This window comes from Bufo gargarizans, chromosome 8 (genome assembly GCF_014858855.1).
Source record: "Bufo gargarizans isolate SCDJY-AF-19 chromosome 8, ASM1485885v1, whole genome shotgun sequence".
Lineage (NCBI taxonomy): Eukaryota > Metazoa > Chordata > Amphibia > Anura > Bufonidae > Bufo > Bufo gargarizans.
Genome location: NC_058087.1, coordinates 120,645,883 through 120,668,323, shown reverse-complemented (window position 1 = coordinate 120,668,323; position 22,441 = coordinate 120,645,883). Strand labels below are relative to the sequence as shown.

At 39.5% G+C, this 22,441-nt stretch overlaps 1 protein-coding gene across 2 annotated transcripts in view; it reads right to left on the bottom strand.

Moving 5' to 3' along the window:
* The window catches only part of DNAH7 (dynein axonemal heavy chain 7), a 518,555-nt gene that overhangs the window by 178,038 nt on the left and 318,076 nt on the right, over positions 1–22,441 (bottom strand). For both annotated transcript variants that reach the window (XM_044302717.1, XM_044302716.1), the window contains one exon: positions 800–963. In XM_044302717.1, the coding sequence (XP_044158652.1) occupies positions 800–963 (164 nt within the window). The remainder of the gene's footprint in view (positions 1–799; positions 964–22,441) is intronic.

Here is a 22,441-nt window from a genome sequence, read left to right as displayed (position 1 = left end):
AAAGCACACACAGAAAAGAGGAGACCCTACTCTCTATGTCTATTTAGCACACACCGGAGAAGCAGCAGCATGGTTAACATCAAGCAGCAGTGTACAGTGTTGTTGTGAATTCCGCACTGGGGTGAGACAGTAAAAAACCTTAATGGAACCTGCAGTAGTGTTTCTGTCTGTGACTCTCTCTTTCTGCAGCTGCTCCCTCCTCCTCCTCGCCACCTCTGTAGACCTGTATAGGCACTGAACACTGATACTTCATTGTATCTGAAAATCTGTCTTTTCCTTACCTCACTGAAGAAAGATTGTAGAAGTGAATTCTGAGAGAGTGATCAGTGCAGAAAGCAGAGGAGATGGGAGAACAAGTGGCTGATAACTGGGGAAGTAGCATTTTTCTTTAATAGGATATATTAAAAAGATTCATAACTTTCCATGTGATTTTGATTTATGCAGTTTGTTGAAAGAACAGTGATTTTTTAAAGAGGACTTCACAGTAAAAACAGAGCTTTCTGATCAAAAAAGGACTAAGGGTGCAGATTCAACATCACTCCACACTGCAGAAAGGATGGATTGGGAATCAATGCTAATTCAAGATGGCCGACTTAAAAATAATCTGTTTTTACTACGAGTATTATGACACTTTACACTCTATCATTAGCACATTCAGCAATGTAGATTCACATTAACTGTACCAAAGGTTAGGAAATTGTAGTTTTTGCACTCAATCTGGTGCTTGAGTCAGCAAATTGTGTTTGAATGTATTAATATAACAGTAGTTGACGATGTAACAGCATAGAAAATAACTTACGAAATGATAATTCCATTGTCAATAGAGAAGCTGTCTGAAGGTAAACCTGCAATGTTCCAAGCTCTAATTTTCACGGGCTCGCCTAATGTGCTGGTGAGAGAATAGTCTTCAGAACAGGGTATATTCTGGTGCTTGCACATTAGGCTCCATTCTTTTGTTTGCATCTGCAAGATCAAATATTGGGACAGTAAAAAAAATAAATGTAGACTATAACATCAAGTTTAGAAATGTAAGCTATACAATAAAAAATAGAAAGCACTTTCTGATCATACTACAAATGATAATTTATCACACTGTTTAATATTACACAGCTGAAGGCAAAGCAAAACTCAGAAGCTACACACACCAAAGCTCATCTGAAAAATGCAACACCACAGCCTGATGCAGGTCACACAGTGCACAATGCTGGCTATGGATGGGAAGAAGGTGCCCTCACTGCTAACTGATATTGGTAGAAGAGAAAATATGAATACTACTACTCTGAATATAAGAATTGGACAGAGAAAAAATGTAACTACTCTATCCAAACGTATCAATCTATATAAATGCTGAGACATTTTCAATACTGGTTGGCTGTAAGGTAATTTTAGAGTTAACATTAGGTCATTTCAGATCTGGGTAGATAACTGCTTGTATAAAATAAATCGGATTGGTGCAATCTCTTGAGGTGACTCAATGAGAAACCAGGGGAGTTGTTTTTGTATATTCATAATCCAAAAAAAAAGATAACTCAGTACTTACTATAGACATGGATATAATTTGATTATAGCACCAACTGGGATAATTTCATTTAATGTGTAATTACAGTATTAGGTGCCTGTCTATTCTTCATGCTCTCCTGGGTTGCTAATTAGCTATGTCTTTTCTAGGAGAAATATTGTATTATGCAGCTAATGCTGCTGATTTGGTTGCAGTTTGAAGTACACTCTCCAAAGCAATGGAAAGTATTGGAGGGCTCACCCACAACACTGTATAATGGTAGATGCTGGGTGATCCTGAGTGCACTCATTTATTCAGTAACCCCCAATGAATAAGGACTAAATAATACTAATATAAAATCAGGGCGTCCAGGCAATCTACTAACAATTTATCCCCTCTCCATGAGATTGCAACAATGGGGGCCGATGCTGACTGGTATGAATGATGAGATGGGCACTTATGTACATTGTCACTTGAGTCAACTATGAGTTTCCAAAGATACACAAGAGCATGCACTCCACTATCTTTGACAGTCCCATAATGGTGACCGGAGCGGTGGATATGCATGTGTCTCTGCTGCTCCATTCAAACAGGGGTACACAGGCACCTGTTTGCGTGATAAGCAGGAGCCACAGCAGTCGAATCCCTGATGTGGATAGGGGGTAGGATGCTGAATGGAGCAACAGCTTTAACCCTTTTGCTGTGGCGCTGGAGCAATGTGCAAACATGGCGCCCGCTCGCACGTGCAGCAGGCGTCATGGCCGGTGGGTCTCAGCTGTTTCAAACAGCAGAGATAGGAGGCTAATTACCGTGACCAGCATTAATGCTAATCGCGGTAGTTAAAGCCTTTAGATGCCATGATCAAGTGAGATCACGGCATCTGAAGGGTGAAAAACCCAGAAGCTCTGGTTTTTTCACCTTTATGTGCATCCTCTGTGGCCAATGAGGATACCGGCAATTGATTTCAATGCGCTGAGAAGTATTGCAGGATATCAAAGCCGCAATCGTAGGGTATTGAAGCCGCAGGCCCAAATAAGAAATTAGCAATTCTCAGTAAAAAATGGATGAAATACAAGCTTCATAACAAAAAAGGAAAAAGAAAAAATTAAAAATATAAACACAAAAAATATAAAAGTTTAAATCACCCCCCCTTCCTTAAAATCACCGCTACCAAAAACGCCCATACTATTAAAATATGAAAATATTTTTCCAATACGGCGAATGTTGTAACGAAAAAAAGGTCAAAATGGCCAATTTGCAATTTTTTCAATGCTTCTCTTACCCCAAAAAATTTAATAAAATGTGATCAAAAAGTCACACACACTCCAAAATGGTATTAAAAAAACTGCAGATTATCCTGCAAATAATGAGTCCCCACACAGCTCAGTAGATATAACTATAAGAAAAGTTATGGGGGTCAGAATATGGTGATGTAAAAAAATAAATAACATTTTCTCAAAGTTTAAAGAGGACCTTTCACCTCTCATGACCTGCCTATTTTAATAGCTTCATGCATTCCCCACGTACTAACAATTCTGGAACATATATTCTTATGGCTCTGTGTTATACCATTCCTTTATTATTTCTACTAGAGGTTATGAATGAATTGCTATTAGCCTTCAGTAAAGGTACAGAGGGGATGTAACCAGTTGGGCGGTGTACCTACACGGTCTGAAAATTGCAGCACTGATTGGATAGAGTGACTCTGTGCAGGCACACGCCCCCAACTTGTTACCACCCCTCTGTACCCTTACTGCAGACTGCTAGCAACTCATTCATTACTTCTAGTAGAAATAATAAAGGAATGGTGCAACATATAGAGCCATAAGAATATATGTTTCAGAATTGGTATTACATGGGGAATGCATGGAGCTATTTTGAACAGGAATGCGAGGATCGGTGAAAGGTCCTCTTTGAATTTATTTTTACTCTAGACAAAAAAAATATATACATATGTGGTATTGTTGTAATGAAGAATGAAGGGCACAGGTCAGTTATGCATCAAACGGAATGCCGTGGGAACAAAACACGTAAAACAGTGGAGGAATTGCGTTTTTTTCCAACTCTGCTGCATTTGGAATTTGTTTCCCACATCCCACTACATTCTATGCCAAATTAAATGGTGGCACTAGAAAGCACAACTTGTCCCACAAAAAATAAGCCCTCATACAGCTATGTGAATGTAAAAAAAAAAAAAGTAATGGCTCAAAGAAGACAGGTTATCCTAAGGGTTAACTGAAATCTATTATATCATAAAAAAGTTGTTAATATGTGAAAATCTTACAAAATGTATTTGTATGTTGGTATATTGAATATGTCAACACAAATAACAAAGATCAAAAAACCATCCTCAAATAAAGTGTCTCCAACCGTATAAATCTTTTATAACATTAACCAGTTGCTGAGACAAGAGTCACTTAAATTTTATATAATTGCATATAATGCAAATAATAATGTGCCCACATAAAGGGTGATATATCCCTATAAATCACAGATAAACAAACAGTGAGTAAATACTATCAAATCCAGTCCAAAGGGATAAAAACATAAAAGAGTTTGCAACAAGGCATAAAAGTCAAGATTTATCAAAACTGGTGTAAAGGAAAACTGGCTTAGTTGCCCATAGCAACCAATTCGATTCAACCTTTCGTTTTCCAAAGGAGCTTTGAAAAATGAAAGGTGGAATCTGATTGGTTGCTATGGGCAACTAAGCCAGTTCTACTTTACACCAGTTTTGATAAATCTATCCCAATTAGTTTGGATATCTCAGGTAGCGTATTTGAATGGTGCAATCTAGATTGTTTATATACATTATCTGACAAAAGTGGGTACACCCCTCACATTTTTGTAAATATTTTATTATATCTTTTCATGGGAAAAGACTGAATGAAGATGACACTTTGATACAATGTAAAGTAGTCAGTGTACAGCTTGCATAACGGTGTAAATTTGGTGTGCCCTGAAAATACCTCAACACACAGTTGTGGCCACAACTTCGCAGACGGGGAAGGTTCCCATGGCAACAGGACGCCTTCTCAGGCATCCTGCAGTCCATGGTGCTGAACAGATCTGTGCAAAAGGCATAGATCTGTTCAGACAAAGTGTAAGTAAAATACAGTACAGTACATAATATATTGTACTGTACTGTATTATACAGACATCAGACCCACTGGATCTTCAAGAACCAAGTGGGTCTGGGTAAAAAAAAAAAGTAAAAATCAAAAAACACATTTATCACCAATTAAAAATGAAAAAAATAAAATTCCCTACACATGTTTGGTATCGCCGCGTCCGTAACAACCTGATCTATAAAAACGGTCATGTTACTTTGTGAACGGTGAACGCCATAAAAATAAAAAAAACTATGATGAAATTGAAATTTTGCCCACCTTACTTCCCAAAAAAGGTAATAAAAGTGATCAATAAAGTCACATGTACGCCAAAATTGTAACAATCAAACCGTCATCTCATCCCGCAAAAATCATACCCAACCCAAGATAATCGCCAAAAAACTGAAAAAACTATGGCTCTTAGACTATGGAAACAGTAAAACATGATTTTTTTTGTTTCAAAAATGAAATCATTGTGTAAAACTTACATAAATAAAAAAAAGTATACATATTAGGTATCGCCGTGTCCGTATCGACCAGCTCTATAAAAATATCACATGAGTTAACCCCTCAGGTGACCACCGTAAAAAAATAAAAACGGTTTAAAAAAAGCCATTTTTTGTCATCTTACGTCATAAAAAGTGCAATAGCAAGCGATCATAAAGTCATATGCACCCCAAAATAGTGCCAATGAAAACAGCCATCTCATCCCGCAAAAAATTAGACCCTATTTAAGATAATCGCCCAAAAACTGAAAAAACTATGGCTCTTAGGCTATGGAGACACTAAAACTTTTTTGTTTTAAAAATGAAATCATTGTGTAAAACTTACATAAATAAATAAAATGTATATATATTAGGTATCGCCACATCCGTGACAACCTGCTATATAAAATTACAACATGATCTAACCTTTCAGATGAATGTTGTAAATAAAAAAATCTAAAAAACTGTGCCAAAAAAGCTATTTCTTGTTACCTTGCCGCACAAAAAGTGTAATATAGAGCAACCAAAAATCATACGTACCCTAAACTAGTACCAACAAAACTTCCACCCTATCCCGTAGTTTCTAAAATGGGGTCACTTTTTTGGAGTTTCTACTCTAGGGGTGCATCAGGGGGGCTTCAAATGGGACATGGTGTCAAAAAAAATCTGCCTTCCAAAAACCATATGCTATTCCTTTCCTTCTGTGCCCTGCCATGTGCCGGTACAGCGGTTTACAACCACATATGAGGTGTTTCTGTAAACTACAGAATCAGGGCCATAAATATTGAGTTTTGTTTGGCTGTTAACCCTTGCTTTGTTATTTGAAAAAAATATTAAAATGGAAAATCTGCCGAAAAAGTGAAATTTTGAAATTGTATCTCTATTTTCCATTAAATCTTGTGCAACATCTAAAGGGTTAAAGTTTGTAAAATCAGTTTTGAATGCCTTGAGGGGTGTAGTTTCTTAGATGGGGTCCCTTTTAGGGAGTTTCTACTCTAGGGGTGCATCAGGGGGGCTTCAAATGGGACATGGTGTAAATAAACCAGTCCAGCAAAATCTGCCTTCCAAAAACCAAACTGCGCACCTTTCACTCTACGCCCCGCTGTGTGGCCATACAGTAGTTTACGGCCACATATGGGGTGTTTCTGTAAACGGCAGAGTCAGGACAATAAAGATACAGTCTTGTTTGGCTGTTAACCCTTGCTTTGTTAGTGGAAAAAATGGGTTAAAATGGAAAATTAGGCAAAAAATAAATTAATTCTCAAATTTCATCCCCATTTGCCAATAACTCTTGTGCAACACCTAAAGGGTTAACGAAGTTTGTAAAATCAGTTTTGAATACCATGAGGGGTGTACTTTATAGAATGGGGTAATTTTTGGGTGGTTTCTATTATGTAAGCCTCGCAAAGTGAAATAATTCAAACATGAAGTAGACACATGGGGAATGTAAAGTCATCACAATTTTTGGGGGTATTACTATGTATTACAGAAGTAGAGACACTGAAACTTTGAAATTTGCAAATTTTTCCAAATTTTTGGTGAATTAGTTTTGGTGAATTAGTTTTTTAACTTCATTTTACTAGTGTCATGAAGTACAATATGTGATGAAAAAACTATCTCAGAATAGCCTGGATAAGTCAAAGCGTTTGAAAGTTATCACCACTTAAAGTGACACTGGTCAGATTTGAAAAATGGCCAAGTCCTTAAGGTGAAATAGGGCTGAGTCCTTAAGGGGTTAAGGACCAGGCCATTTTTTGCAAATCTGACCAGTGTCACTTTAAGTGGTAATAACTTTAAAACGCTTTGACTTATCCAGGCCATTCTGAGATATTTTTTTTTTGTCACATATTGTACTTCATGACACTGGTAAAATGAAGTAAAAATACAAAATTTAGCAAACATTTGTAAAAAATAGCAAATTTCCAAGTTTACATTTCTCTACTTCTATAATACATAGTAATACCTCCAAAAATAGTTATTACTTTACATTCCCCATATGTCTACTTCATGTTTGAATTATTTTGGGAATGATATTTTATTTTTGGGAAATGTTACAATGTTACAAGGCTTGAGCTGTTGCCAATAAGGGACATGTCAGGGCAACCATTGCTCCTTTAATCCACCTGGAGTGATTGTTATCGCTCTGCCATAGTCCAGCACCTGTGATTATTAGTGCAGTGAGAGTCTGCGCGCTGGCTCTCACTGTTTTGGAGTGGTGTTTGGTGAAATTCCTATACCAATACATCCCCTCGATACCTTTCACCCTGGGTTACACATCTTGAACCCTGTGGTGGAATGAGCCCCTTATGCTAGTAGCTTGTGAGACTACACTGGTAATCCAGATGGTGGTGCTATTTGGCATATATCAGTGTTTTCACAATTGTTATAGTCAGTTTTGCACATTACACTGACGGTTGACACCCCCTATTTCTTAATTAGACAATTAATAAAGACATTATTATTTTGTTTTAGCGCCTATCTTCATGTTATTTGCTCTATTGTATTTATAGGCGTATATTCAATATACCATTTCAATTTATTCCATGAAATGTTACAAGGCTTAGAAGTTTAGAAGCAAATCTTGAAAATTCAAAAACCCAATTTTTAGGGACCAGTTCAGGTCTGAAGTCACTTTGCGAGGCTTACATAATAAAAACCACGCAAAAATGACCCTATTCTAGAAACTACACCCCTCATGAAATTCAAAACTGATTTTACAAACATCGTTAACCCTTTAGGTGTTCCACAGGAATTAATGGAAATAGAGATACAATTTCAAAATTTCACATTTTTGGCAGATTTTCCATTTTAATAATTTTTTTTCAGTTACAAAGCAAGGGTTAACAGCCAAAGAAAACTCAATATTTATGGCACTGATTCTGTAGTTTACAGAAACACCCCATATGTGGTCGTAAACCGCTGTACGGGCAAACGGCAGGGCGCAGAAGGAAAAGAATGCCATACAGTTTTTGGAAGGCAGGTTTTGCTGGACTGTTTTTTTTTACACCATGTCCCATTTGAAGCCCCCCTGATGCACCCCTAGAGTAGAAACTTTACAAAAGTGACCCCATCTAAGAAACTACACCCCTCAAGGTATTCAAAACGGATTTTACAAACTTTGTTAACCCTTTAGATGTTCCACAAGAATTAATGGAAAATAGAGATACAATTTCAGAATTTAATTTTTTGGGCAAATTTTCCATTTTAATAAATTTTTTCTGGTAACAAAGCAAGGGTTAACAGCCAAACAAAACTCAATATTTATTGTCCAGATTCTGTAGTTTACAGAAACACCTCATATGTAGTCGTAAATTACTGTATGGGCACACGGCAGGGCGCAGAAGGAAAGGAATGCCATGGTTTTTGGAAGGCAGATTTTGCTGGACTGTTTTTTTTTACACCATGTCCCATTTGAAGCCCCCCCTGATGCACCCCTAGAGTAGAAACCCAAAAAAAGTGACCCCATTTTAGAAACTACGGGATAGGGTGGAAGTTTTTTGGGCACTAGTTTAGGGTACATATGATTTTTGGTTGCTGTATATTACACTTTTTGTGAGGCAAGATAACAAGAAATAGCTGTTTTGGCACAGTTTTAATTTTTTTGCTATTTACAACATTCATCTGACAGGTTAGATCATGTGGTATTTTTATAGACTAGGTTGTCACGGACGTGGCGATACCTAAAATGTATACTTTTTTTTAATGTAAGTTTTACACAATGATTTCATTTTTGAAGCAAAAAATAAATCATGTTTTAGTGTTTCCATAGTCTGAGAGCCATAATTTTTTCAGTTTTTGGGCGATTACCTTGGGTAGGGTATGATTTTTGTGGAATGAGATGGCAGTTTTATTGGCACTATTTTGGGGTGCGTGTGACTTTTTGATCGCTTGCTGTTGTAGTTTTTGTGATGTAAGGTGACCAAAAAATAGTTTATTTAGCACAGTTTTTTATTTTTTATGGTGTTCATCTGAGAGGTTAGGTCATGTGATTTGTTTATAGAGCCGGTCCATACGGACGCGGCGATACCTAATATGCCAATAATATACCAATATTTTTTAACTTTATTTGGGGAAAATGACATTTTTGTTTATTTTTAAGTACCAGGACATAAGGGCCTACCTGTACGCCCGGTGTCCTGAAGAGGTTAAAGCCCGATATATGTAAAAAACGTCATCTGCCCAGACAAACAAGCGTGTTAGTATCAAGCGTGCAGCACACAGAGACAAAGCCTACGGCACTGGGATGGCCAATTCGCAAAAAGCTGGTTTTCTAGTATGTGGGCGTAGCGAATCCTGGGTAACTTTTATTTCCGCCTGTATTTCCATAAGTGTCTGTTGTTCATGTTTAATAATTAATTGCATCCACTTAATTGAACAAATTGAAAGATTCTGTGGGTGGGTAGACTTCCTCCTTCAACCCCTTGTTCCATCTATCCCAGGTTATATAAAGGATACCAGAAGAGTTTTGAAATCTTTCGCTGATTTTCATTGGAATAGTGGTTATATTTGGATTACTGCGGACGTAGTCTCCAAGTATACCAATATACCACATGATCAAGCAGTGATAGCCCTTCAATGGTTCCTTCAGGTATATAGCAATTATACACGGACACTCCAGGAATTTATCTGCATATCTGTGGATTTCCTTATGAAACATATTTTTTTTGTGTTTAATGATCAATTTTATTTATACGTTTATGGAGTGTTGATAGATAATATCTATATGGCGTGGTGGGAAAAACAGTTTCTGTTTGTTGATTCTAACACTTACTTCCATGACATTAAATGGTATGTAAGATATATTGATGACTTGTTTGTCTGGGCAGATGATGTTTCACATATATCGGGCTTTAAAAACTCTCTTAACAGTTGTGTAAGTTCCCTTTCCTTTAGCCTACATTTTGATGCTGGTTCCATCGCCTTTTTGGATCTTAGGTTGACAGTTGATGATTTAAACTCAAGAGTACCCTCCATAACCTATAGAAAGGAGACAGCAGGTAATACTACACTTCTGGCAACATCTTGCCATCCACCCCATGTCACATGCAATATACCTAAGGGGGAAATAATTAGGGCGAGACGGAACTGTTCTGACAAGAATACCTTCCTAGTGGAGGCAGAGAGCATCAAAAAGAGATTATGCCTAAGAACATATACCGCACAGTCTATACAGGGGGCGATAGATCGAATACTCCCCCTAGATAGACGCTCTCTAGTTTTTTCTAATGAGATATCATCAAAGAAACAAAAGAAACAATGGGGGATGGATTCTAAGTACAGTCAAGTTATTTTTGTCACACAACATAGCGAAGAATATCTGGATATATGTGAGATCATAAAACGGCACTTTCCTGTTCTGAACTTTGACAGAGATTGGAGTGCAATAGTGGGAGATGGAATTAGATGTGTAGCCTGCAAAGCACCCAATCTGGGTCAAATATGTGGGATGCACATCCAACTCAATTAAAACAAGGGTAAGGAAACACATATCGGATATACTGCATCTAAAAACGCGAAATGCGTCTGCAGCAAGTGCACACTTTGCTGCTGTACATCACGGTAGTGTGTCTAGCCTGATCGTCCAGGGAATAGAAAGAGTCATTGCACCTGTGAGAAGAGGTGATCATAAAAGAAAGCTCCTAAGCTGCAAAGCCTTTTGGATATATGAGCTGGGAACTTGTTTTCTTACAGGTCTAGATAAAAGACACGACTTAATTTTACAATGCTAGTCGGAAATATACTGCCCTTCTTTATATCTATTTTTATTTATGTATAGGTTTATCTTTTAATATTTAGTCTTTTGCACATATGGGGTTAATATTGCTTTGGGAATTTGCATTGGGAATCACGTTGTTCCCACCCCGGGTAACCACGGGATCTAATCCTCTGTTTGGATTGGTCTAGTGGGGGTTTATCTGAAGTGGGATTTTAGGGTCCACTTGTCATGAGTAAGGACTGTAATTTCTGTGTCCAAAACGCGTAGATCGTGTACCACTCTCCTGTGCATGAAGATTTTACCGCTGGAATAAAGCATCTATTTTGGAAGCTGGGCTTTTCGCCTATCTTCACTAATAAATCATCACCCCTAATAATTAATCAAGGTAGCATCACTCTTAATACATATAATACATCATTTCACATAAAAAAAAACTCATATAAAAACTCATATAAAAATACCCATAAAGTATTATAAAAGATGAAGAAAAAATAATAAAAATATATAAATATGTAACAGTTCAGTTCCCTAATTAGTATATTTTCTATTGTCCCATGATTTTATGTAAGTAGAAAAAACTAAAATAGTCCAAAAGTATAAAAATATAAATATCAAAAATAGTGTTAGTGACAAATAATAGAAAAAGTTAAAAAAAATTATACATTATAAAAAAAATTATAATTTTTTTTCTACTTTGTCTTATTTATGACTAACACTTTTTTATATTTATATTTTTTCACTTTTGTACTATATTTGGACTTTTTGACAAATATCTCTGGATTAATCACATGAATTATGAACTTTTGCTTCTATTCAGATAAAATCATGGGACAATAGAAAAGATGCTAATCAGGGAACTGAACTGTTACATATTTTTATTATTTCCTTTATAATATTTTATTGCTTTTTTTATATGAAATTATGTATTATATGTATTAAGAGTGATGCTACCTTGATGAATTATTAGGGTTGATGATTTATTAGTGGTACATACACTCACCTAAAGAATTATTAGGAACACCATACTAATACGGTGTTGGACCCCCTTTTGCCTTCAGAACTGCCTTAATTCTACGTGGCATTGATTCAATAAGGTGCTGATAGCATTCTTTAGAAATGTTGGCCCATATTGATAGGATAGCATCTTGCAGTTGATGGAGATTTGAGGGATGCACATCCAGGGCACGAAGCTCCCGTTCCACCACATCCCAAAGATGCTCTATTGGGTTGAGATCTGGTGACTGTGGGGGCCATATTAGTACAGCGAACTCATTGTCATGTTCAAGAAACCAATTTGAAATGATTCGAGCTTTGTGACATGGTGCATTATCCTGCTGGAAGTAGCCATCAGAGGATGGGTACATGGTGGTCATTAAGGGATGGACATGGTCAGAAACAATGCTCAGGTAGCCCGTGGCATTTAAACGATGGCCAATTGGCACTAAGAGGCCTAAAGTGTGCCCAGAAAACATCCCCCACACCATTACATCACCACCACCAGCCTGCACAGTGGTAACAAGGCATTATGGATACATGTTCTCATTCTGTTTACGCCAAATTCGGACTCTACCATTTGAATGTCTCAACAGAAATCGAGACTCATCAGACCAGGCAACATTTTTCCAGTCTTCAACAGTCCAATTTTGGTGAGCTCGTGCAAATTGTAGCCTCTTTCTCCTATTTGTAGTGGAGATGAGTGGTACCCGGTGGGGTCTTCTGCTGTTGTAGCCCACCTTTCTTTCCCATTCTGACATTCAGTTTGGAGTTCAGGAGATTGTCTTGCCCAGGACCACAACCCTACATGCATTGAAGCAACTGCCATGTGATTGGTTGACTAGATAATCGCATTAATGAGAAATAGAACAGGTGTTCCTAATAATTCTTTAGGTGAGTGTATATTTTCAGTTTTATTTGGATCCAAGTTTACATTTAATTAAAATATTCAGTATTTTAAATGTGGCTCCGAATGTTAAGAGTGCGCGTTAACTAATATATATCTTTAATGTTTTTGGGTGAGCCACCACATATACTTTACACTCAGCTTTATATATTAGATAATATGAGTTTTTTTAATGCAAACTATCAAGAAATAAAATTGAATGTATTATTACTATTCACCTTGATATCACAATACTAAAGAGAGTCTGTCACTTACCTGACCGGTTTTAAACCGATCACATAGTTCAGTGGGGCACACATGCATGACACAGACCTTACCTGTGTTTAGTTTTTTCAGATCCTCCAAACAATCAAAAATGTTGTTTTTCATGATATGCTAATGAGCCATCGCAAGTGCCCAGGGGCAGACAGTTTGTTGTGCCCAGATTCTTTTGCCTTACACATGCCCCTCAGTAAGCCTCAGTCAGCCCTGTGTCCCCTTTGCGCATCACCACTGGGCACAGGCACATGCAGTGTTTTGCCCACTGTGGACAGACGCACAGAGATATGCAGTTTGCATGCGCCAGTTACTGGTGCGAAATCTGCACATGTGCACTGCATATCTCTGTGCCTCTGCGCGAGTAAGGCAGGGGAACCTGGGAACCAGTCAGGTTGATCACAGACTCCCTTTAAAGGGCTTGTGCAGGACAGGTTATCAATATCTGATCGGCGGGGGTCCGACACCAGGCACCCCCGCCAATCAGTCCTTTGAAGAGGAGTAGGTGCTCCATGTGAGCGCTGCTTCCTCTTCATCACACTGCACGTCGTCTACTTTGCAGCTGTGGCACAGTGTAATAAGTACTTGCGCCATTCAAGTGAATGGAGTGAGTACTTGTAATTAAACTGTGCTGCCAAGACTTCTGAGATGATGGGCAGTGTAATGAAGAGGAAGTAGCACTCGCATGGAGCACCACCTCTTCTTCAATCAGCTGATCAGCGGGCGAGCCTGGTGTCGGACCCCCACTGATCAGATATTGATTACCTATTCTGAGGATAGGTCATCACTATATACTGCCTGCACAACCCTTATATTAACTTTTTGCTTTATGCATATTTACAAAATAAAGTTACATTAGAAGCCCTGTCTAATGCATTTGTAAATGGTTTCAGTGAGTACTGGTGATGCAATTTATAGCTATGCACTCAACTTCAGAATTATTGGTAACTTTCAAGAAACTGGTCAAAAACAATTATAAGGCTCTGTTCACATGTCGCGGGCCTCTTTCCTAGCCTCTGTTACAGATAAAAGGATGTATCTCTGTTTTTCCTATCAAAATGACAATGCCATATCAAAGCCCAAGAAATCCCATTATAACTGAAAAATCGAATGCAGTATCTCACATTCTAGCTTAAATTAGTTATCCAGAAAGGAAGGGTTCCCCCCTTCTCATTCTACTGTGCCCCTACAACTGGCATGGTTGCCGTGCGTGCTATTGTCAGCGGCAATGTGTTTTGGTTGCACCATTGTAGGTGCCTCCTCTTTTCTCCTGGGGCCTTCCCTGTCTGGTGCCGGAGGGGTTCATTATCTAGCTGGTGGGGATTTAGGTGTGTCCACAAGGTTTATATTGCCTGTGGCCTGTTGGCTGGTTGCAGTGCTGTGCTCCTGCCCAGCCTCTGCCATCTGCTCAGTGCTTGAGGGCCACCTTCTGGAAAATCAAGGTCTTTGGCAATGTGATCCTGATGTTTCCCTGTGTCCCCTTACCCTTCCTCACCTGTTTATGATGTTTTGCTTGTTGTATGTCATTTGGTGTTCAATGTCAGGTCTAGTTGGTGTTTGTAGTCCAGCATGGTAGTTTGACATTCCCCCTGCCTGTGCCTGCGGAAGCAGGCTCCATGGTTTCCCGGAGGTGTGAACCACAAGTCAGCAAGCTGTATGTGTTCCACTCAGTCACTGTGGAAGGCAAGTGGTGAATGTTCCAGCACGTGTCGATTGCGCTGGGCTCTAGTCTGCCTTTTTTTGTGTTTATGCTTGCGATCTGCACCTTCATTGTTGCTAGGCCTGTGGGAGACTCTGGTTCTTCCATGTCTTGGAGGAACCGGTTGTCTCTTTTTCCTTATATTACCATCAGGGATCATCAGGGCGAATTAGGGTCCAAGGTTCTGGGTATGAGCCTTCCCACCATCAGGGTTCGCTCATACAGTCAGGAGGTCAGGGATTGTATTTAGGGATGCATAGGAGGTGACCTGCTCCCTTATCCTGGCTTCCAGGCCTAGTGGCCTGGTCATTATAGACATTGTGCGGTGGGGTTTTTTCCCCCCACTCCCCACCGTGACAGTATGTTCCACAAGGGGGCCCTCACGGACAGGTGACACATCCAGAGAGGAGCAAAGCTCCTACTCATACAAAGGTAGACATACCAAAAACCTCAGGCTCACAACTCCAGTATAAGAAGAGTCATGAGGCCACACCCAGCTCCACCTTGCACACTCCATTAATCCCAAACAAACCAAAATGAGAAGGAACACCAGCCTTAAAGGGGAAGTGTAAGATCATGCCAACAATACATTGCCACCAGCAAAAAGCATGCATGGCAAAAGTGTCACGGTCCACTACCACAAGACCATGACAACCATGACAACAACACGATCAGAGGAGGTTTATGGTTGGTATGGTAGCCTGTGTCCACCAATGGCCCAAAAATGGAATAAAAAAAAGCTATTAAAAAGCTGTATATAACCCAAAATGGCACAAATTAAGATTTCAACTCAAAAAAATAAGGTCTCACGCAGGTCAAGTGACAAAAAAAGTCATGGATCTTATAACATGGCAATACAAAACCAAGTGGTTTCTCTTTTTTAACTGTGTAAAAGTAGTAAAACATAGTAAATACGTGTAATATACCATAAATTTGGCATTGCCATAATAATCCTGCCCTGCATAGTAAAATTAACATGTCATTTATACTGCACTGTGAACGCTAAATCCAACCCCCCACACACAAAATAAAAGCCATAAAATAGTTTTTGTTAGTATTTTTGCATCTCCCCATGAACTGATAAAAGCTGCCATTCAAAAATTCAATTCATCTCACAAACAATCCTTCATATGCTAAGGATTGTCGACCGTAATGGTCTTCTATTGGCTACTCCCCCCCCCCCCTTTGCCAGTTGTTTTGATCTGCGCAAAAGGGAGATGCAGCGGTGGCCATGCGGGGATCAGAAACGACGCAGGTGACGGGGAGCAGGGTAAGTATAATCTATATAAGAGTCCCCAGCATTGGCGGGGCATATTTTATCATTTGGATTACCCCTTTTAATGGAGTCTGTCACCTCCATATGGCCATATACAGTGCTTACATTGTCCTATAGCACACCTATACATGAATGTAATGGTACTTTTGTCTTTTTTTACACTTGCAGAAGCTGAAAAAACGAACTTTGATTCATATGCAAATGAGCACTCGCAAGTGCCAAGGGGTGGCGTTCACTTTGTTGGAGCCCAGGCTGCTCTGGCTTTTTTCATTGTTATTGGATATAGACGCGACGATATCCCAGTGCTCATTTGCTTCAGAAAAATTAAATATTGGTTAGTTTGGAGTTTTTTGGGAATGGAGTTATTGCTAGCATTCCGGGTTAAAGACGACCGGCAGTAGACCTGTAGTCTGCAGGCAGTGTCAATGTATTGGCGTTTATCATGTTGCAACTGGGCAGAAGGAAAACAAGGAGGAGAGAAAGTTGTGTTCTGTCCGTATATTCTGACGTGGCAACATTTTGTTACAGTATGTTTATATCATTTAACGTCAGATTGGGTACACTGTTGGTTATATTTTGATCATAGAATTGAAAGATAAAGAGTGGAGGAAAAGAAAAGATGAAAAAATAATCATGGATTTGATTAAGATGGAAAATAAAAATAACGATAAATATAAAAATAAAAATAAGAATAAAAAACATTAATAATTAAAAGATAAAAATTATAATTAAAATTAAAAAGGTTTTATATATATATATATATATATATATATATATATATATATATACGTATGTTAATTTGTATATGTAGAATTGTTTGGTATAAGAGGAAGTATGGATGGAAGTGGATGCATGAAAATACCTGTGTGAAAATTATATATCCATGGATATATATAGAATATATAAATATATCTAAAATATATATATAAAAACATACATATATAACCATATACATGTTTATAGTATGGTTTCTGAGATTTCATTAAGCCAATATGGTGCAAGGGTGTCCAGCTGATATATCCAGTACAGTTCTCTCTTCTGTAGAGTATTGAATCTATTAAAATAATTTTCTGGTATAAAGACAATTAGGGTTATGGTTAGGGGATGTTTTTCTTTTTCTATTGTTGACGCACAGTGTCTAGAGAGGCTGTGTTTGAGGTATTGTCTGCGTATGTTATATCTATGTTGGTTTACACGGTTATGTAGGGCCTGGGTCGTGCGTCCGACATACTGGAGGCCACATTTACACTCGATAAGGTATATCAGATAGCACGTTTAGCATGTCATATGATGTCTAATCATGAAGGTGGACCCATTTCTGTTTGAGGAAAAGTGTGTGCGGCTATGTGTGATAACCTTACAACATAGACAGGTTTTTATTCCGCATTTATTTGAAACTCCCTTTCCGGCCTGGCCTGTCCCTTTCTGAGGTTTTTTCATGTTGTTTTGGTTTGCTGGGGGCTGGCATGTTTTTCATAGTAGGGGCTCTTCTTGGTTGTGTTGGCAGGTATTTATCAAGGTAGGTGTCTTGTTGTAAAATATACCAATGTTTGGCTAATATTGAACGGATGGTTTTGTTAGATGTGTTATATTGGGTGATTACCCTTAGGTGCATTTCAGATTTTTGTTCATTCTTGTTTACTCTTTCTAGGCAGGTTTTTTGTGATATATGCGCAGTTTTTTCGCATGTGTCTTTTATTAATTTCTTGGGGTACCCTTTTTCGCTGAATCTTTTTTGTATTATTTTAGCCTGTAGGATAAAATCTTCCCTTTGTGTGCAGTTTTGTCTAATTTGTTTGTATTGGCTATAAGGGATATTCTGGAGCCATTTTTTGTGGTAGAAACTTGTGAAATGTATATAACTATTTGTGTCCACTGTTTTAAAATATGTTTTGGTTATGAGATGGTTGTTTACATTGTGATTGTAATATCAAGAAAGTCCATCTGTTTCTTGTTAAAATTTGGGGTGAAGGAGATTCCCCAATCTGTGGCGTTTAACTGGGTGCAGAAATCTAGGGCTTGCTCTTCATTACCATCCCAGATAATCTATATAGCTTTTGTAATAGACGATGTGTTTATTAGATTTTGATATGTTCGAAATGTATTCCTTTTCGAATTCGCCCATGAACAGATTAGCGAAAGACGGTGCCACTTTCGTCCCCATCGCGGTCCCCCTGCATTGGTGATATGTGGTGTTATTATAGATGAAGAAGTTATTTTCTAGAATGAATTTCAGGCTTTCTAGAAGGAAAGTTACCTGTGGTGGTTATAGTTTCTCATCATTTGATAGTACTCTATTTATGCATTTTATCCCTAGGTCGTGTTGTATATTAGAATATAGTGCAGTGACATCCATAGTAAAAAGAGCGTATGTGTCTTTGTATGGAATTTCGCTCAATTCTCGGGTTAGTTGGCAAGAGTCATGTAGATAACTGGGGAGTGAGCGGACATATGGTTGCAGGAATAGATCTAGGTAATGAGACAGGTTGCTGGTGGCTGATTTGGTGTTGGATATGATTGGTCTACCTGGAGGTTTTTCAGGATTTTTATGGATTTTTGGAAGGTGATAGATAGAAATATGGAATGCATTGGGATTTTGGTGTTCAGAAGTTTTTTCTTTCTTATTTATAAGATGTTGTTCATATGCACTTTTAATTCGGTTGGTCAGCTCTTTATTAAGAGCCGGGAAGGGTTTTTCTTGGACGGTTTGATAATAGGTTGGGTCTCTTAGGATGTTCTGTGTCTCATCCTCATAGTCTATATAATTTTGTAGGACGATGCCACCTCCCTTGTCAGATGGACGGATTATGATCTCATTATTGTCTTTTAGTTTTTCAGGGCAGTTTTTTCTTGTCTGTTTAGATTTTCTGTATACATGGATCTTTTTGTTTTTGCTGTCATCTTTTTTATGTCTGTTGATATAAGATCAAAGAAGGTTGGTATGAAATGTCCCTGGCTTTGCAGGGGGAAAAAATGTGACTTCGGGTGCACCTCCTGATGTATATATATCGAGGGGTCATGGGTTATTTCAGAATTTTGCACTGGGGTTTCTGTATTTTTTATATTTTTGGATTCGAAGTGCCTTTTAATTGTGAGATTTTTTCAGAATTTTTGTATGTCTATTTTAATTTTAATTTTTCATCTTAATCAAATCCATGATTATTTTTCATCTTTTCTTTTCCTCCACTCTTTATCTTTCAATTCTACGATCAAAATATAACCAACAGTGTACCCAATCTGACGTTAAAATATATAAACATACTGTAACAAAATGTTGCCACATCAGAATATACCGACAGAACACAACTTTCTCTCCTCCCTGTTTTCCTTCTGCCCAGTTGCAACATAATAAACGCCAATACATTGACACTGCCTGCAGACTACAGGTCTACTGCCGGTCATTTTTAACCCAGAATGCTAGCAATAACACCATTCCCCAAAAACGCCAAAACCAACCAATATTTCATTTTTCTGAAGCAAATGAGCACTGGGATATCATCGCGTGTATATCCAACTCTGCGACCTGTGGTACGCACCCCCCCCCCCCCCCCCCCCTGCTTTCGGGAATTGCAGGACCGGCGCACTGAGGCCAACACTACCTATTTCTAGATCCGTCCACAGACCACAGCCCGCGACCTGCAGTATACAGGTCCACTGCCGGTCGTCATAAAACCAGAATACTAGTAACAACACCATCCTCCCTGGATCCCTCTGACATCACCCACTCGAGTATCCATTAAAATAATAAAAGGATGCAGGCCGGCGCTATACCATGGGACAAACTGCGCAACCCCTACATAAAATAGACACCGCAACCCCTGCCCAATCTAACCAGTTCTCTCAAAAACAATCCCAAAGGATACACCTCTCATCCTCCTCAAGGATGTAAGTACCGGAATACTGCCGCGTCCACAAACAATGGTTCGACCCCGCTGCCTGTTAGTGCCAGCTCTGCACACTTATGAGAATATGATCCACCTCTAGATCCAGCAGCAGACCACAGTCCGCCACTTGCAGTAAGTTACAGCCCTACCCAGGATTGACCCCCCCCTGCTTTACCGTGCTGTCAGCAGCACAAGAAACATACAGCATGAGATCATGAAAAATAGGATACCCCGTACAACACTTTAATATGTAAAGACGGCCAGTACATATAAATACAATTCCACAATCACACAAACTGCATAGATAGCAATCAGCTACCATACAAAAACTATCTCTGCACTCCCGGTGACAGTCAGGCAGATGTGGGCGTTTTCTACCTAACATCACGAGTAGCGTCATACAGACCAGCTCCCCGCCCAGTAAACCACTGGCCTGCGCGCCAAAATACTGTTTAAAAGACGATGCTTTGACATGACTCAGTAAATACTTTTATTGTCCTGATGAAGAGGGCTGTGCGCCCTTGAAACGCGTTGACAAAAGAATAAATATCTACTTTCTTTTTTACAATATTACGCGAGAACCTGCCTCCTGTTTTCAGCACCGATAAAAAAGGTTCAGAAAAAAATACTACTTTTTATCTGCAAGAGAATAAGCGGGCATATGCAGAGGATGGGGTGGGGAAACAATGAAAAAGGCAGAGCAGCCTGGGCTCCAACACAGTGACCTTGCGAGTGCTCATTTGCAAATTAATTAAACTTTGTTTTTCCAGATTCTGCAAGTTTAAAGAAAATAACAAAGGTACCATTACATTCATGTATAGGTGTGCTTTAGGACAATGTAAGCACTGTATGTGGCCATATGGTGATGACAGACTCCCTTTAAAGTAATTACAAGGCAATACATTTTAAAATATGCAATCTTTAACCCATAGAATCCCAGCACAGTACATGTAAAAAAATTTAAAACGGTGGCAAAATACTTTTAGTTACCTTGCCTCATAAAAAGCCTGCTACTGAGCCATCAAAAATCATATGTGCCCCAAAATAGTACAAATTAGAGATGAGCGAATTTCTCTAAAATTCGATTTGGCCGGTTCGAGAAATTTTTTGAAAAAATTTGGCCCAATTATTTGTGGCGAATTGCGTTAAAAAACCGCTATTTCCTGGCTGCAGAGAGCCTGTATAGTGGTGTAGAACATTGTGCCTTGCAGTAACACGCACAGGGAGTCTGCTGTGCCAGTGAAATAATACTGTGAGTCAGTATGACATGCAGATGACAGGCTTCGCTCTTAGAATCATTGCACACTTCACTTATTTGGGCAATTACGGGGCCAAAACTGTGTGAACTCAGCCTTACAGGTCAATGTTAGCGTGAAGATAAAGCACACTCGTTTTACACACTCATCAGCTGATTCCACGTAGATGTTTACAGAACCTGTTCTATTAAACGCTTATACAAGTAGAGCCCCCTGGACAGAGTGGAGAGGGTGTTACCACTACGTTTGTGTTGATGTCGCTGATTATTTATAATTCCTCTGATCCATCAGAACAATAACCCCCAAAAAATGGATCCTGTCTGTTGAGCATTCGCCTTCACTCGGTCAGCATTTGGTCAGTAATCCATCAGTATTGCTAAAGCCCAAAAAAACAGGAGTGGATCCAAAACAGAAATGACACATGAATGGAATATTTGCATGTCTTATGTGTTTTCTACCCACTAGGGATCGACCGATTTTCGGATTTACCGATATTATCGGCCGATATTCAGGATTTTGAACGCTATCGGTATCGGCATTTATTTTGCCGATATTCCGATAGCGTATGGGGAACACAGATCGCGCTGCTGACAGCGCTCTCCGTGTTCCCTCAGCAGCAGCACAGGGGAGAAGGAGCAGTGTCTCCTCCCCCTGTGCTGCTGCTGCCGCCAATGAAAGGACAGGGGACAAGAGGAGGGGAGGAGCTATGGCCACTGCACCACCAATGAAGCTTAATCTCTCATTTATTCATATACAGGAGGCGGGAGCTGGCTGCGCAGGATCACATAGCCGGCTCCGGGCCTCTATGAGCTGTAGCTGCGATCTGCGGTAGTTAACTCCTCAGGTGCCGCGGATCGCAGCTACTGCTCATAGAGCTCGGGAGCCGGCTATGTGATCCTGCAGCCAGCTCCCGCCTCCTGTATATGAATAAATTAGAGATTAAGCTTCATTGGTGGCGCAGTGCGCCCCCCCCAAGCCCCCCAGTATTAGACATTGGTGGCGCAGTGCGCCCCCTCTCCCCCCCAGTATTAAGCATTGGTGGCACAGTGCGCCGCCCCCCCCAGTATTAAGCATTGGTGGCGCAGTGCGCCCCCCCCCAGTATTAAGCAGTGGTGGCGCATAGGGCCCCCCCACCCCAGTCGCAGTGCGCCCCCACACAGGATCCCCTCTCCCCTGCTCCTCCGATCGGAGCCCCAGCAGTGTAATGCTGGGGCTCCGATCGGTTACCATGGCAGCCAGGACGCTATTGAAGCCCTGGCTGCCATGATAAGCTTTATGCTGCTGTGTGCACAAAGCACACAGCAGCAGGGACAGCGTGAGCTCCTATTCACCCTGATAGATCTCTATCAGGGTGAATAGGAC